Raw genomic sequence first — 16,951 nt, 5'->3', positions numbered from 1 at the left:
TGTCCTGTGTGTGTCTCTTTCACAGATTTTCAGCGTTTCCTCTCCGTAGAATTGAGCGACAGTAGAAGTGCATTAAGGGTGTAAAACTGGAAGAAACTAGTCTACTCTTGCATAAGTGGTGACACTTACTGCCACAGTCTAGGACTTGCTGCATTATTTTCAAAGCATACTAATATCAACTTAGTCGTTCGTACCTTTTAGAAATGTTCCTCTGTAAAATATTTCATTGTCATCCAAGATCATTTAAATGTTCTCTTTAATATCAAACGAAGTTGCAAATATTATTTCTTAATATAAGCTTCTGTATAGAAGGAATGGCTGTAACATGCTGTGCTTAGGGCCTTCCTAACACTCACAAAACGCAGTGCTTGGCCACTGACCACACACAGACTTAACACACTATTTATTTAAATTAAAACATGCCCGATCTATTGAATTGCAGCTGAAACTGTATCTCACCCCGCTCTTTCTGGAGACAGTTTGATTGCAGTGGTGTGTAGTCTGGCACGCTGCCCACCCTGCAGGCCCCTTGGTAAAATAAATAAATAAATAAAAGTGAGAGCTACCAGAGAGACCAGCGAGAGACTGAAGCAAAGCGCTAAACAGAGGTGCACAGCGATGAGACACGGCATCTCGCAGAGGGCGAAGCCCGCAATATTGTTTGTGTGTTAGTGCTCCTCCTCATGGACCTCATTAGTCCAATGTTATTTTATGGCGCTTAGTGCGCCACCTTTACTGGATTTTCTGCGTGGGTGCAAGTTCTTATGTCTGCATGCGAATATGAACACATGGCTCAGCTCTGGCCTTCATATGAGTGTGGGAGGGAGATCTTAATATTCTCACTCTGTCCTGAATAAAATACCTCGTTTGTCCCCTGTGTGTCCCGTTTCTGTCGATTTGGAACAGATTTTTTTTAATGCATGATGAACATGAGCACCGTGTAGTTACCCAGAGTTGCATTTAGGCAGCAGTAGATGTTTTTTAGCTGGTGAAGTGGGCCATATAAGCTGCACAGCAACACAAGGCTCTACCTTATTGGTTTATTTATGATATACTGTTAAAAGCTCAGTGGTTGTGCTTAACACATCGTATCCTCATCCTTTGTATACATGCATGAACACACACACACACAGCCACATGTACATATGCTGAGCTTAGCTTTTCTCTTTACTTCGTGCTGTGGGCCTTGAGCTTTCTACATGTCTATTTTTCTTGCTCACTCTTTATTACTTGGTATCATTGCCCGCGGTATTTCATGGAGCACGGTCAGACAGTAAGATGGTTCATCTTGCTTTCATTACTATTGGTAGACCTTATTCCTGCACTGACACTTTGAGCAGTCAACTGTTTCTGATATAGCCAGTCTGCTGTTTGTATTTCATGGCCATTATGTAGTTTAAAACCTGCATTGTCAGCTCTATGATCGTGAAGGACTCAGCAGATTTTCTTTAGCCACTGCGATGTGACATGTGCACATCAATCCTAAACCTAGTATTAGATTGTTTGACCATCAACTCACAGCACAAGCCAGAAGAAACACTGAAGGTTTCCCACTATTGGGAAGTGCAAAGCAATGCAGATGGCCTCATTCATTCTGTCTTGTTATGCCACTACATTGTTTTTCTCTTTATCCCCCCCGTTATCCTACTGCATCCTTGCCATCATCAGTCTGAATTGTGGGGGTGGCATGGTGGCTCCATCACTCCCCCTCCTGTGTTTCAGGACATTTCTCATCTCTCTTCAGTCCTAAAGACAGCTTTTTAATAAAGTGGGTATGAGCATGGATTTAAGTGCTTTATTTTCATTTTGCTGTGCAGCTGGCGAAGTAATGTGTGCTTTTCTAATATTTATGAAGAACCACGAGTTGTCGCTCAGTTCGCGATTCCTCCAAGAGGAAGTGAGACGGCTTTTCAAATGTTGCACTTTCATATTTATATTTATACCTCGGATTTTCTTCTGGGTGATCATATTTGACTTTCTGGTAAAGAAGGAAGGCTTAATAAAGAATGATCCAAATGACTTAATTTTGGCTAAATATTGAAAAGTATCCTAGAATATGACTGTTAGATTCCCAACTGGGAAGAGGGAAGCTAAAAAGGGAGTCTGCAGTCCCCTATTTACTGACCCAATTTGAAACTCCTCTTTGACAGAGTCCTGGTGGTGAAGGGATATGCAAAGAAGTACAGACACCACTTGCATTTGGGGATTCCCCAAACTCTGTGTGTGTCCTAAAATCTCCACCTTGCCAATCATGCACTTATACATACTTATAAGTTAGCAACTTGCACTCCATTGTTCAGGTAAAGGTGGTTTGACATTGTGAAAAAACTTACCTCTACTGTCAGTATTTGGAATTTTCCTTTAATTGATTCCCAAAGCTTATAGAAAGGGTAGTAGTTTTTTATTTATATTTATTTGTTGTTTTATTTATTTGTTTTTTACTAAAATGTTACAGAAACTTGATCCTACAGTTAGTTGGTCGATTGTTTGCCCTGAACCCAGACCAGAGTTTCAGGCATACAGCAGAATTTCTTGAAAACAAACAAATAAACAAACCACAATATTTATTTGAGGAATTGCTGTGTAAAAACCTCCAGTAGTACATAGCTCACCATCCAGCAAACCTTGGACTTCCTGGATATTTCATGGTCTCTCTAGTACTGTCTCGCTAGTTTTATGTACATAGACTGTACATAAAAGATGGATGTAGCCTCTAGCTCTGGTTGCAAAAATAAATCTAGTATTGTGAGTTAGTATCTCATGAGTCCAATGGCTTGACCACTAGTTCCAAGTCTTATTTAAAACAACATAATATTCATTTTTTCCAAATTTTAGTAGAGTAATTTTTTTAGAGCATAACTTCTCATAAAGTAGGACACACTGTAGAGCCAGGCTGACATGTTGCTACATACTGTACAGAACCATGCAGTGCCTTTCATTTCGCATTCGGATTGCAGAACCCACATTTCCAAACTCAAGGCTTCAAAAGAGGAGCCTGCATAAAAGAGTTTAGGATTTGTATGTCCATAGAAATGCTGATCTTCATTCTGATTGCCTTGTGCAGCATCATTAGTGAATACTAGATACTGCATCCCAGTATCTAGTAAGGAGAGAACTGTTGGAATTCAATATACATGTGAACCTTATTTTTGCAAACAGAAGTCCCAGTTGCAACTGTGAAAGGAAAAGAAATCTCCTGTCTCAAAGCTGTGTATGAAGCTGGCATTTAGCTTCTCTGAAACTGCAAAATTAGTTAGTTAGTAACAGTTGTCAGTGACATCAGCTCTAGTGAACTAAATATATATATTGTGGGACTGGGGACTGTAACCAACTGTTTATTGGTAGCAAGCAGAAACAGGACCAGTTGATCAGCTCCTGGGCTTGTACACGATGACAGGCAACTAATAGTCTTCTTTAGAAGTGACAACATGTGTATGTCTGTTTTATGTTGTGTCCTTCAGTGGGCTCTGAGTCACCGTGCCCTCTGATTCAGCATGTATCATTGCTGTTTCTGGCACCATCTGCACAGCATGGTTCCTCCCCACTCCCTCCTCCTTCCCCACATTCATCCATCAATCCAGCCCTGCCGGCACCTAAATTGTGCAGCAGTAACTTAACGCAAAATGCTAACTCTTATTCTTTTTAATATCACTTGACATTTTCATGTTGCTTTTAGAATATTTTATTGCATTTTTCTTGCATTCTAATGCACCCAACATTTTATTCCTATTTGATATAATGGGTTGTGTTTGTTGTTTTGTAATGAGGAGACAGCAGGAAATTCTGTGCAAAAGGATTGAGTAATGAATCAGTGCATGTACATATGTTTTAGTATACAGTGTAATCCTTTGGAGTAACTGTTGAGCAGATACAAATTCTGCCATAAATGTGAGAATAACAGGTGAAATGTTTAATATTGTGTTACAGAGGGAAAGATTGCATGTTTCCTTTACTTTTATGGTTTGCTTCTTGATACTTAAAACATTAGAAGGCTTGAAAAGATGGCATTTTAAGGATCATCCCCTATTTCCCTATCAGCCCCCTCACAGGCTGTGTGTTGTGGTATGTGGTGGATCTAGAAAGGGCGCTGCTTTGTTTAGTTTCATAATCACCTTCTTTTACACTTCACAAGCTCTCACATAGTGAGACACACAGACACACACACCCTCTCTCAGCGGGCAAGGCATCAGCAAAAAGGAAGGGTCATGAGGTTTACCGCACTGTAAAAGCCAATCAACTAATATGTGTTGGCCATCAGGACGTTACCATGGTGATGTGTTGGCGGGTCAGTGCCCACACATATACACTCATGCACTGCAATTCTCAAAGCAGGCTTTACATAGGAACCCTGCCTGTTTGCACTGTCCACTTCCATGTATATGTAAATGGAGGGTATACAGGGCTTTGTGGCCATGACCTCAGGGTTAAACTTTGGTTGGAGTAGTTCTGTTTGGGTTGCAAAAGCTGTCAGAGCCGGAAGAGGATGCTCCCTGCAGCCGAATGGGTCTGGACTGCTGGGTCTTAGTCATGGAGCTGTTAAAAACCCAGGTACAAGAATCACAGACCACAGCAATCCCAGTCAGCACTGGAGTATGCTTTTGTGTGTTAACATCACAGTTGTAAAGTAATAAAGGAAAATGGATGGAATACAGTTAAATACAGTTCTGCTCCTTTTCTTGAACCAGCTGATGAATTCATCATTTACATATAAAGAAAAGCTACAGGGTTACTGTAAATAAACTACTGTAGATAAAATTATAAAGCCATTTAAAGCAATGCATTATCAGTGACTACAACATCTAATCCTTTTACTGAATATATAATATCTCTCTATATATATAATCTAACTATAATCCTTAATTTAGGTTGTGTGCTTATATAATTTATATTTTTATGATAAGTTAAGTTTTTTCAGCCTCAGTAGGAAATTCACTATTTGAAAACGTTATTCTGAGTCACATCATAATGATGTCACCACGGTCAGTTTAATAAAACTTTCTAATGCAGAGACATTAGAAAGACAGACTCTGAAAGACATTTATTCATCTATTGCAAGGAATAAAAATCTTATCATTACAGCGTCTGTAAACCTGAAGGTTATCACCAAAATCTGAGAATTGCTCTTTAATACAGAAAATCTTTAGTTAAGAAAATGCAAGCAAGGTGCTCTTTAAGAAATTGGAAATTATAATTATTATGGACAGAGGAAATAACATATATGTACAACACAGTATAATATTGGCATGTTTTGTCCTCTGATCAGTAGTTTGAACTGAAGGTGTATAAGGTTTTGTTGCTGTGTGTCTGTGTAGATGTCATGAAGAAAGATTTTTAAAAAAGAAGAAGAAAGTAAAAAATTATTGAATAAATGTCTTGAGCTATGTGGAAAGAATACTGCTAATTCATGCCTGCATGTTTGCATCTGTTCCAAGCCTTCTTTCACAGACTCTCTGTCTCTCTTCCTCTGTCTCTCCTTCTTCCTTTGTCTCTTCCATCTGTGCTGGCAGCAGGTTTAACGCTGTAAATCAGCTTATGTAGATGCGCCAAACTCTGACATCTGGCCCCTCTGGCCTTTTCTAAGTTACTACAGGCTGAAAGACAAACTGACACATGTGTGCTGCATATATGCATACAGGAACAACACAGCAGATTGTGGCCACATACAAACCAAAAGAAAACATTTTGCCGTGGTTTAATGGAAATCAATTACTTACAACTAATTAATTTTTAGTTGTACTTTAGTTCCAAACACTCCTTTGAGAGCAGTTTGGGCGGTATTGAAGAAGTCGCAAAGTGCATTAAAAGTACACAGTCAGCATTTTCATCATCGTTTTTTACACTGAAATAGAATGAGCCATTACTCCTACTCTGCTGCCGCTTTATTCATTTATTTAGCAGTAATTGTTTTGGTGGGCGGTTTAAAACTTTCAGCTTCTATGACTCAGAGTACATCGTAACCACTGTAATTAATCTACGGCAGCCTGCTTTCTACACAGTCTATGGAGATGAATATGAAACTGAAGAAGAAATGCTAATGAGGAGTCATGCTTCTTTCATCAGGCTTGCCCATAAACATTCACAAATCACCTCTATCTGCACTTTGGTTTTAATTTCCTGTATGACTACAGTTTACCATCTGATCTCTGGTTCCATGCTTTTAACACTCGCTTTATCTTCTGATGTTGCAGATGGGGCTCCACTGAGCGAGCTGTCTTGGCCTTCATCTCTGGCAGTGGTAGCTGTCTCCTTTTCTGGCCTCTTCACCTTCATCTTCCTCATGCTGGCTTGCCTCTGCTGCAAGAAGGGAGACATTGGCTTCAAGGTGAGCTCCCTGCTGCCCCCAACTGGACGTAGTGAGAGTAACACAAACTCTATGGAGTCAGTAGATGTCCAGGGAATATGATGATCTGCGAGTTAGCCGAGTAATAAAAAAAAGAAAGGAAGTGGGGGGAAAAAAGGAAACTTGCTTTTATATCTGCTGAAGTTTGTTAGATTTTATGCATTTAAAATAACACACTGCTAGTGTCCACACACACGGACACACATGGAATCCATTCTAAAGGAAGGGAAACATGAAGAAAATGCTTAGATAAGCCAAATGACAAAAGAACTAGGCTCAAAATCTGTGGTTGATGGACTAATGAATCCAAATTTGAAATTTTGGTTCACATCACTGTCAGTATATATGAAGAGGGTCAGGAGAAAGGTACAACACTGATTGTGTACAGCCATCAGTAAAACTTGGTGGAGACCCTTCAGCCAGGGGTTTGCGGGATCTTGTCAAAATTGATGCAATTCCGAACACAAAGATTTTGATCCAGCATGCAATGCTGTCTAGAAAGCATTCGATTGACAGCAGCTTTGTTTTTCAGCATGTCAGTTACGTACTACCCATGCAGTAAAAGCATACCTGGGTAGAAAAACAGCCAGTGGAACGCTACCCATCATGGAACACAAGGCAGCCAGTGCCTAAAGGATAGCTTTGAATGTACTTTAAGAAGCCTGTATTCTCTGCATTATTGTAGGGTCTTTGCCTTACAATGTAAAGCCCCTTGAGGCAACTGTTGTGATATGGTGCTATATAATACCACTGAATTGAACTGAATTTTTCCTGAAAAAAACTGTGATGACGAGTAAAATGGTCCTAACAATTATTGACTTCCAAGCTTGTTAGAATTTATACAAACTGTGTTTTTGCCTTACATCTATGTTGGCATGTGTGTAAACAAATTATTGTTCCTGTTTCCCTTTTTCCTCAAAAAAAAGGGTTTAATTAATTGAAGTGAATGTCTCTCTCTTTCTGCATCAGTAAAGCACACCTTAAGTGTTTTAGTCTTGCTAATGACTATTGTCTGATTGTATGAAAGTGGAAGACTTACCAATTCCACACTGGCACACATTGTCTGTATGTTGCCTTTGACTCAGTCATGCTGTGTCAAACATCAGCGCTGAACTGAGCAGCTGATGAGGGCTAACAGTGACTGACACAGGCAGGGGGCATATGGAAAGAAGGAGAGAGGGAGGAGTAACTCTCGAGTCGCTGTCGTGCCTGCTTCTTGCCATTACTAGTTTCTTATGAGCATGCTGTTTGTTTTATGGAAGAAGTGTTGCAATATGTTTTCATTTTGTCTATGTATATTTGTCTGTAACTGTTTTTAGCTAAAGACACTGTTGTCCAGCCCTGACTGGACAACAGTGTCTTTATTTGTAATTACTTGAGCAAATTCAATTACAGTATTCAAATGGGAGGATGAAACCTGTGTTCGACATTGCTGTTGTTGATTAGATAGCTGTAGAAAGCAGAGGACAGTGCAGGAGTGGGGATTAGAGCCGAGCTGCTTGTTCCTTGTGTATGTACTATATGTGATGAGAATCAATGGGAACTGCCTCTAGTAGGTACATGCTGCAGGGACAACAGTGTCACTAATGAGCACTGCATAGAGAGGTACCTTTAACAACTGCAGAACTTTTCCTATTAGTGGATAAGTGTGTTTATGTGTGTGTTTGTGTGTGTGGCAGTCTGTCTCTCCCATGCCAGATCGCCTCAGCCTCATTATGTGAAAACATAGTTTAATAACCAGCAGGAACAGCGGAAGCCTCAGTCTGTGTCTACTTTTCACTGGCCCTAATGACACAAAGATGGCTTAAGCTGCTAAAACACCATCATACAATAGTTGATTTGTTTTTCTTGACAAAGCAAAGCTTCGTCTTTCAGCCGGGTTGATAAACCAGTATAGAACTATTGATTCCTGCAGGGATATTGTCTTCCAGCACCATATCATCAGAGTTCAGGATGGAAATAGGGCTACTAAACAGCCGTCCTAACGAGTCAGTGTCTTGCACAAGGACATGACAGACACTGCATATGAAGACAAGCCAAGTTCTTGTTAAGGGAGATATATTTCGATTTTAGAGCGCAGATGTTTTCAAATATTTATCTCTGTTTCTTAGGTTAACACCAGGTATCACATCATGATTAAGCGGTCCCCCTGTCTGTCCCTCTCAACAACTCGCTTGTAAGGTGTGCAGTGTTGTGGGACTGCAGAGCTGCACTGTTGCACCGTCCAAAAAGCTTCATTATTCCTCTTCATCGCAGTGTTCTTACTGGTGCATATAGTGCGAGGCTGGGTATTAAGTGCTTTCTAAACTGAAGGCTCTCAGGGGAGCTGTGCAATGCTCACTCACAGCCAGGTGCTCGCTTTCACACTTCACTCTGAGGAGAGTGGCAGATGGTTCTGCTCAATGAGAAAGACACACACATTCCTATGTACATATTAGTGTTTTATAACACATGTTGAATAACACACACACGCACACACACACACACACACACACAGCCATTCAAATATTCAACCTGCAGCTTAATATCATCCTTTCTAATTTCTTCCAGCTCTCTCTATACTGTTTCTTTACATCAGTGGTTATTAACCTTTCAGAGGTTGCTGTTAGGCTGAAACTGCTGGAGAAAAAGCTCTGAACAATAAATTAATGGAACACACGTGAGACTCTTGCTTTATTCAGTTATTTTTACATATCCTGATGAAACCAATTTTTCCTATTATATATATTAGATTACAGTTTTTCTACTTTACTGTTTATTTACTGTTGTTTGTTTGGTTGTTTTTTTTCACTCAGTATTTTTAGCAATTGTATCAATAATGGTGGTCCTTATTTGTAAATTACCAAACAATAAATTCTACCTACTGGGTGAATGAACACAATGCATATTTTGAAACTATATGCATGCAGCAGAAGGTGAGGAGAGGCAACTACATGTAAACGGCAGTGCAGGATTTGTCATTTGCAAGTGCTAAGTGTTCCTACTGGCCAGTAAAAGACAAGTAGTCCATAGAGATCTGCCTCTTGGTTTAATATCAGCAGTATTTATGCATACATTTTGGGAGAGAGCATGGACAAGCTACAGCAGCTGAAGTGCAAGGACACTGCAGCAGACCAGAGAGTCCATTTTTAGGATGAAGTATAAGTGGCAGAGTGGAAGATATGGGATATGGTGTATAGCAAATGGAAAGAGAGGATCATCATCTTCCATGAGTTTTGCCTCTTGGAGGAGGGGATTAGCATTTTGTTTGTTTGCTTGTTTTTTATAGCTGATTATATTCGCTTCCTTTTCCTCCTAATGTGCTATAGTGGCTCAGTGTACACTGTGTGAATAGCTTTTTTGTGTGTAGTGTGCAATACAGACTGCGTCGCATAAAACTGTGCAGACGGAAACACCAGGGAAAACTGAGATCATTCAAACACTGTAGTGGCAGATGTAATAGCACAGTTTAAATCTCACAGCTATCAGAACACAGTTGTTTCCCATGAGGCCTGTTAGTGCGAATCCTGATGTAATTTTCAAAGTTAAATCTATTAGAACAAGTCTCTATGAGATAAAATGTACTCAACAACAAAGTTTCTTTCTCTGTGAATAAAAAACAAAACAAAACCTGAAAATAAGAATTATGTTTCTGATGTTCAGCTGTGTAAGAAAGTAAATACACTGGAGGGAGGAAATAAAGACAGGCTTTGTGTATACGGTTTGAATAGTGGCATGCATTTATGTGTTCCCCCACAGCGTCCCACACAATGCACCCTACAATGTACATGACTAATGTATATGGGTAGGTGGAAGTGCCTCAGTGCATTTGAATGTCTTCACAGTTGAACCATTGTCTCCCACTATTTCAGTGGAAGGACGACTGTGAGTGGATGACTAATCCCAGCGTGTTTCTTTGCGCCAGGAGTTTGAAAACACAGAGGGAGAGGAGTACCAGGCAGATCTCTCCGCCCTGGCCTCGCCTTCCTCCCAGAATGGCCCCGAGGTTTACATCCTTCCACTCACCGAGGTCTCCCTGCCTGTCTCCAAACAACCTGGCAGATCCAGTAAGAAACTGCACAACAGCATACACAAATAACACTTCTAGGTGATGTATTGGAGTATTTGAACTATTAACTTGGGTTTGCTTGGTGTTTTTTTTTTCAGTCCTCTTGACCTCCATTACTTCTTTTAAGCCATTCTAAGAGATGTAACAAAGGCTACATTTCTCAAGTGGATTGTGGAACATCTCACTGGTTTTATTCGTGTAGAAGATATGAACTGAGCTAATTCTGCCAAGCTCAGTTGGCCTTCTTCATTTTTAGTCTTTTATTTGTTTCTTCTCCCTTACCCTGTGTCTCACTAAAAGAGCGATATGTAACTACTGTGCAACATATATAGAAATTGACCTGCTGCATAATTTCGCAAATGTAAAAAAAGGATCTGACCTAACCCCATTGCATGAGACTGCTACAGCAGTGTTTTCAACCCTCATCCTGCCAACATATTTAACATACATGGACTGATGTGACGAACAAACAAAGACGAAAAAAACCCAACAAAAAACAAAAACCCTGCAATTTACTCCAAGAGGCAAATATAATAGCAAAATAATGATAATATCACACCTTATTGCTACTCAAAGCATTATTAGTTATATAAACAGTCACTGCCCAGAGCTCATAACCATACGAGAATGTAGGAACTTACACTGACCATTAAACTGATAGATTCACTAATATGCTCAGTGCCTGCAAAGAATTCTCCTATCTGTCAGTCTCCTCCTTCACTCTCCCTTCATTCGTGTACAAACACTAAGATACCTTAAACTGCTGCACTTGGGGCAGCCGCTTGTTCTGAAGTGGAGTGGGCATTCCACCCTTTTCCAGCTGAGAACTATGGCCTTAGACTTGGAGCTTCTAATTCTCATCCCAGCCATTTCACACTTGGCTGCAAACAGGCCAAGAACAAACTCAAAGGTGATGGCTCAATGAAGCCAGCAAAACCACATCATTTGCGAAAAACAGAAACGAGATCCTGAGACTACTGAACCTGACACCCTCCACCCCCCGGCTGCACCCAGAAATTCTGTCCATGAACAGAATCGACCAACACCCACTGAAGCAAGTCTGACTTATTGCTGGAAATGTAAACCGACTCTAACTTCAGTTTAACAGAGACTGGAACTAGCAAAAAACAAACACAAAATCCAGGCAGTTACACTGTAGCACCCAATTAGCCTCATGCTTTGCTCAGGGCATGTTGGCATGTGACAGGGGAAGCAAACAGTTTCTGCTTTCAGCAGCAAAGGTAACACCTTTTAGATTGTCCAGCCTAGCATTTGACAGTCACATCAGCAGATGGAGTTTTGCCCAGGGGGGGTCATTGCTGCTCAGATTGAGGCTTGCAATGCAACAGTATCAGCCCTCCTTTTCATATGTGGCAGGACCAGGGCATCTATCTGTCTCAGGTAGACATGTAGACGGCGATGTCTCCAATGTTCTGATAAGATTCCATCTGGCAATGACATCTGAGTTTTTCTTCTTTAAAATCACTGCTAGAGTGCCTCCGCCTCTGTGAAAACTGTGTGATACTCCCATTTGAGACTCATGGCAAACATTGACTAAATAAATAGTTCTATTTAAAAAAAAAAAAAAACTGCTTAGGTGTAATTGGGGTCTCCTGAGACCCCAGAACATATGTATTTTTAAAAACACTAATTAAAGCAAAAAAGGGAAAACAGGGGCGTGGAATCATTAGGAACAAATTGCCTAAAAAAGTCATGAAAATACGAGAAAAAGTGAGATATGTCAAAGATTATGCTCTGTGATCTGCATGGAACCCAGGCAATGAGATGAGGGTTAAATCCATGTTCCAGCTCATGAATGCGGTTTGTTTTTTTCTGTTTTTATCATCTTATTTTAGAACAGTGTTTCATGTTATTTTGGTATTTTTAGTTGATAATTCTATATTTGTGTTATTTCACGACATTCTACCTCAGACGCGGGATGTTCAAGTGCGGTTTCGCCTTGATGTGACGTGTATATATTTGTCGATCTCAGTGCAAGTCAGATCCTGGGTGCTCAAAGTGCCTCACCCTGTATGACTCACTGGCTGTGTGCGCTGCACTGTGCTCAGCTAGAAGGGAGGTGAGTTGCTGCTCAGCGTCCCAGGATGTAAGCGTCAGCAATGATTGGACAAGGCAGCCTCAGGCTCACAGCCAATCACTATTCTCGCCTCTTTCCCCCATAGCTACTGCTGTATGATTGGTCCAGGTGTTGCAGGGTGAGGAATGGGTAAATGGCGAAAGGCGAGATCGTGAAAAGAGTGATATTGACTCCTTCCAGTGATTCAGAGGGAGAACACTCTATGACTCATTCCTCTTTATAAATAGTTGAACCTTTTGTACTATTGGATTTACTTTTTTACATGTATATTTCACACAATTAAGCACTGAAGATACACAGAATGTATATTTCCTTTAAAGTTGATATTTTCGGTTTTTCTGAATATATGTTTTACATTTGTTGTTACCCATACATAATCATCATAAACTGCCTACCCTCACACTAGCATGCATGGGGTGAATGAATTATCCTCACTACTGGTAAGAAAATACCAGTAGTATATTTTATACACCAGGCATGGATGATATTTTCTATATGAACCCATACATCAGTTTGAACACACAGCACAATGTTTGCCTTTAACCATCTGAGAGTTCTTCTTTTCCACTTGTTGCTCTAATCTTTTGTCTAACAGATCATGTCAAACTTTCAGACTCCCTATAGAAGCTCAAAGCTGACTCAAAGTCCATGTTTAAAGTGTTAGCATGTATTTTCAGTTGCATCTTTTCAAGAAATGCCAATAGTAGGACAAGAATGCACACTCACGCTCATAAATTCCACATTTGGAATAATATGACTTCTTAATTTCTCTCTCTCTGTCGCTCTGTCGAGCAGGGGTAGTGGAGGCTTGGAGGCTGGGGTGGAGAAGTGTTGTTCTGTTATCACTGTGACACAACCTCTGTCCAGCGATCCAGTGGAGAATGGGCCTTGTGTGCCACTTTTGTGTGTGTGTGTGTGTGTGTCTGCAAGTGTGTGTTTGGTGCACTGGGTACCAGGAGACACTGTGAATGTGTGTGTGAGTGAGCGAACCAAACAATGGGCCTGTTTTAAACCGGCTGGGCAGTGGGGGAGAATAAGGCCTGGCTAAAACGTCCATGGAACGCGCAAGCGGAGGACTGGCATTATGAGGAGAATACAGTGAGGGGTCTGTGACAGAATGAGGAAAGACAGGGGAAGGGTGGTGGCATGCACCAGGACCTAAGAGCAGAGAGATAGGGGTGGTGAATGCGTATGACAGAGGTCTTTTTTTGTGGACAGAGCAGTGTTTGTGTCATGTTTGGCTGAGGAATGCTGCTGTCCTGGGTGATAGGGGGGCATTATGGGGGCCTTATGTCACTCCTGGGTGTCTTGAAGCTGCACATAGAGGTGGCGTGTCAAACGGCACACAACCAACATACATGACAGTCACATCAGGCGGGATACATGACCAGAAGCCAGGGCAGAAATCTCATCTCATCCTTTTTTTTTTTGTTCAGTAGATCGGACTTAAAGATTGTCTGCTCTTCTGTGTACTGTAGCTGGAAGCCTATATAGGAAGCAGGGATTTCGGCCTTTGCTCAACAGCTGGAGAGCTTTAGATGAGGACAGTATGTGTTTTTCTATGTGTCCCAGTTGGAGGATGAGCTCGGTGGAGACGGGGAGAGGCAACGCGGTGAGCTTGTTCAGCTGTGCAAGGGCTCGGAGGGTTAAATCCTGCCGAGGCGCTCACACACACACTGTGACCGTGGGCTCCTTCTCACATACACACAATGAGGCTAAGTTGCCTGGGGCTGGGGCCGGGGCCACGGGCTCTTGGTTCTCACACTCTGAACCAGTACTTCATCTCAGCCTGGGACTCGGACTCAGTCGCTGTGACGGTGCTCAGAGTGGCTGGCCGCTCCGCTGCTCCATCATCATCGTCCTTTTCAACATCTTCATACTTAAAATATGAAGATCCATGGAGGTATTTGATTTTGTGCATAAGATGGATGATTTGTAGAATTATGGTGTTGCTGCAATTTGTGTCGTGACAAAAAAATTCTTTGTTCTTAAAGGACACTTTAATTTATATGGAAAGTAAAACATTTATTTGGCTTCAGGCAAGCTTCTCTTCAGTAAATGTGACATTTTATTTAGGAAATGTATTCTTTTGCTCAGAGAGGTTTCTGTATTTTTGCCTTATCTGTGTTTTCAGTTTTCTTTTTCTCTGCTGTGGAGCTCAGCTTCTTTTTGTTTCTGCAGAGAGCATTCTTAACTTTCGATTTTTCTCGTTTACCTCGTTCAGTGCGTTGAAAATTGTTCTTGTAAGATTCCTTTTCTTTTAGTCACTTCCTTGATGCTAAAGCCGTCATTTTCTTCCTGTCTGAGAGTAATCTTACTGTACGTCTTTCTTATTGCTCTTTTCCAGTCCAACTGCTGAAATCATCAGACCTTGGACGCCACAGTCTGCTCTATCTGAAGGAGATTGGAAATGGCTGGTTTGGCAAGGTAAAACTTTTATTTAGTTCTGAAAGCATACACTCAGTCAGTTTTTAGATAGAGGGATTTTAAACACCTTTGCACTCAATATTACTATTTTAATATTCTAGTTTAAACAGCAGCTTCCTTACTATAATACGTGGTTTTTAAAATGTGTTCTACTCTTATATTGAATGCTCCAGTGAGGCTAATTCGATCGGGGAGTTTATTCCACAGGGGAAGAGTTGAAATACACAGCCACATTAGATTCCCTACATTTTACCTTGCTTCCTGGATTGTTTCGCACACTATTTCCATTCCTAGTTTATGTTTACTTTGGTTTCTAAATCTACAGTTTATCGATGCTGGCTAAATCTTGCAGGTTCTGCTGGGCGAGGTCAATGCAGGCCTCAGCACCACGCAGGTGGTGGTGAAGGAGCTGAAGGCCAGTGCCAGTGTCCAGGACCAGATGCAATTTCTTGAAGAGGTCCAGCCATACCGGTCAGTTTTATCAAACTTCAGAAACTCCACACGTTTTTATTTTATTACCGGTATGGTTTTTGCACAATCATACCTTCTAAAATTGTCTCACAGGACCCTCCAGCACCCTGCCCTCTTGCAGTGCTTGGCACAATGTACAGAGGTTACTCCTTTTCTGTTGGTCATGGAGTTTTGCCCTATGGTAAGACACATTTTAATGACCAACTTTGTTTGTTCAGTCCTTCATATATATTTTTTTAAATTTCTTTGTTTAGTTTTGTTTGCAGAATTAAAGAAAAGTCAGTGTGTCTCATGTTCTCATATTTTTTCCCCTCTTAGGGTGATCTGAAGAGTTACCTCCACAGCTGTCAAGTAGCTGATTCTGAGACACCTGACCCGTTGATCCTCCAGAGAATGGCATGTGACATTGCTTCAGGGCTTCTGCACCTTCACAAAAACAACTTCATCCACAGGTACGTGTGTCAGTCCCGCTCCCTTTACCTTCTGCAATTTGAGCTTTAAAAGGAAGAATCTACTTGAATGGTTTGTGCGCCACCTGTTGGTCTCTCCTGGCAACAACATCCTGGTGCTGCCTGAGTAGTTGTCACAAACTCCAGCATCAGTGATTTTGTTGCTGGGGGCGAGCCCCTCTCGCTCTCACTCCACCATCCATGCAGTGGTGGTGGCCATAGCAACCAATTAGTGACTGCCAGGCTGAAAGCTCCCATTGTGGAGGAGGTGAGATTCCACTTACTGACTTAATTGTGAGTGTGTTTACACACTTAGGTGATATGTATGTTACTCTAATTGTATAATTCTGTCATTTATCACTGAATTTTAACTGACAACATTACTGTATGTTGCTGTAAAAAAAGAAGTGCCAACATTCTAGTGCAGGTTAAAAGAAAAATCACACAGACTCTTCTCAAGACACTTCAGCTGCAATTTTTTAAACTAGATCGGATCCCAAGAGAAACATTTTTTTAAACATAAAAATACCAAAAAGTTAAATTATTAAGGAACAGGCTTAGACTGTAACACACACATGGACAGAGAGTTAATTAGGGGAAAACAATAACAACTACATTGTTGCACATAGTGCGTCTTTCTGAATAAAAGTGGCATTGTTTTATCTCTCTATTTAACAGTTTTGGGGGGTTGGTTGTTTTTTATTTTCAACAGTGACCTGGCCTTGCGAAACTGCCTCCTAACATCAGAAATGTCAGTTAAGATTGGAGACTATGGACTTTCCCACAGTCGGTACAAGGTCAGTCTTTTGAAATATCTGTAATTTTTAAAGACTGCTAGTAATGCTCCTAGTACTCAATATCTCTTTTTAATTCTGTAGGATGACTATTATATAACACAAGACCAGATTTGGGTACCCCTGCGCTGGATTGCACCTGAACTCATAGATGAGGTCCATGGAAACCTGTTGGTTGTTGACCAAACCAAAAGCAGCAACATATGGTGAGTTATGTAAAGGGAGAGAAATGCAAGCTTTTATTGCAGATTATCGAAGCTACAGTTCGAGTTCACACATACTTAAGGCAAGCCGTCTGAAGGGTTACCGAATGAGTGGAACAGT

At 40.9% G+C, this 16,951-nt stretch overlaps 1 protein-coding gene across 5 annotated transcripts in view; it reads left to right on the top strand.

Moving 5' to 3' along the window:
• The window catches only part of aatka (apoptosis-associated tyrosine kinase a), a 29,489-nt gene that overhangs the window by 5,828 nt on the left and 6,710 nt on the right, over window positions 1-16,951 (top strand). For 4 of the 5 annotated variants that reach the window (XM_082530310.1, XM_082530308.1, XM_082530311.1 and 1 more), the window contains exons 3-10: window positions 6,189-6,322; window positions 10,245-10,386; window positions 14,834-14,913; window positions 15,266-15,384; window positions 15,478-15,565; window positions 15,703-15,836; window positions 16,546-16,630; window positions 16,712-16,833. In XM_082530310.1, the coding sequence (XP_082386436.1) occupies window positions 6,189-6,322; window positions 10,245-10,386; window positions 14,834-14,913; window positions 15,266-15,384; window positions 15,478-15,565; window positions 15,703-15,836; window positions 16,546-16,630; window positions 16,712-16,833 (904 nt within the window). Of the gene's footprint in view, window positions 1-6,188; window positions 6,323-10,244; window positions 10,387-13,631; window positions 14,390-14,833; window positions 14,914-15,265; window positions 15,385-15,477; window positions 15,566-15,702; window positions 15,837-16,545; window positions 16,631-16,711; window positions 16,834-16,951 lie in introns of those variants that run through there. The other variant, XM_082530312.1, reaches the window with a different exon arrangement.

Source organism: Aulonocara stuartgranti (assembly GCF_965226115.1).
Source record: "Aulonocara stuartgranti genome assembly, chromosome: 4".
NCBI lineage: Eukaryota > Metazoa > Chordata > Actinopteri > Cichliformes > Cichlidae > Aulonocara > Aulonocara stuartgranti.
This window is presented reverse-complemented; position numbering and strand designations above follow the sequence as displayed.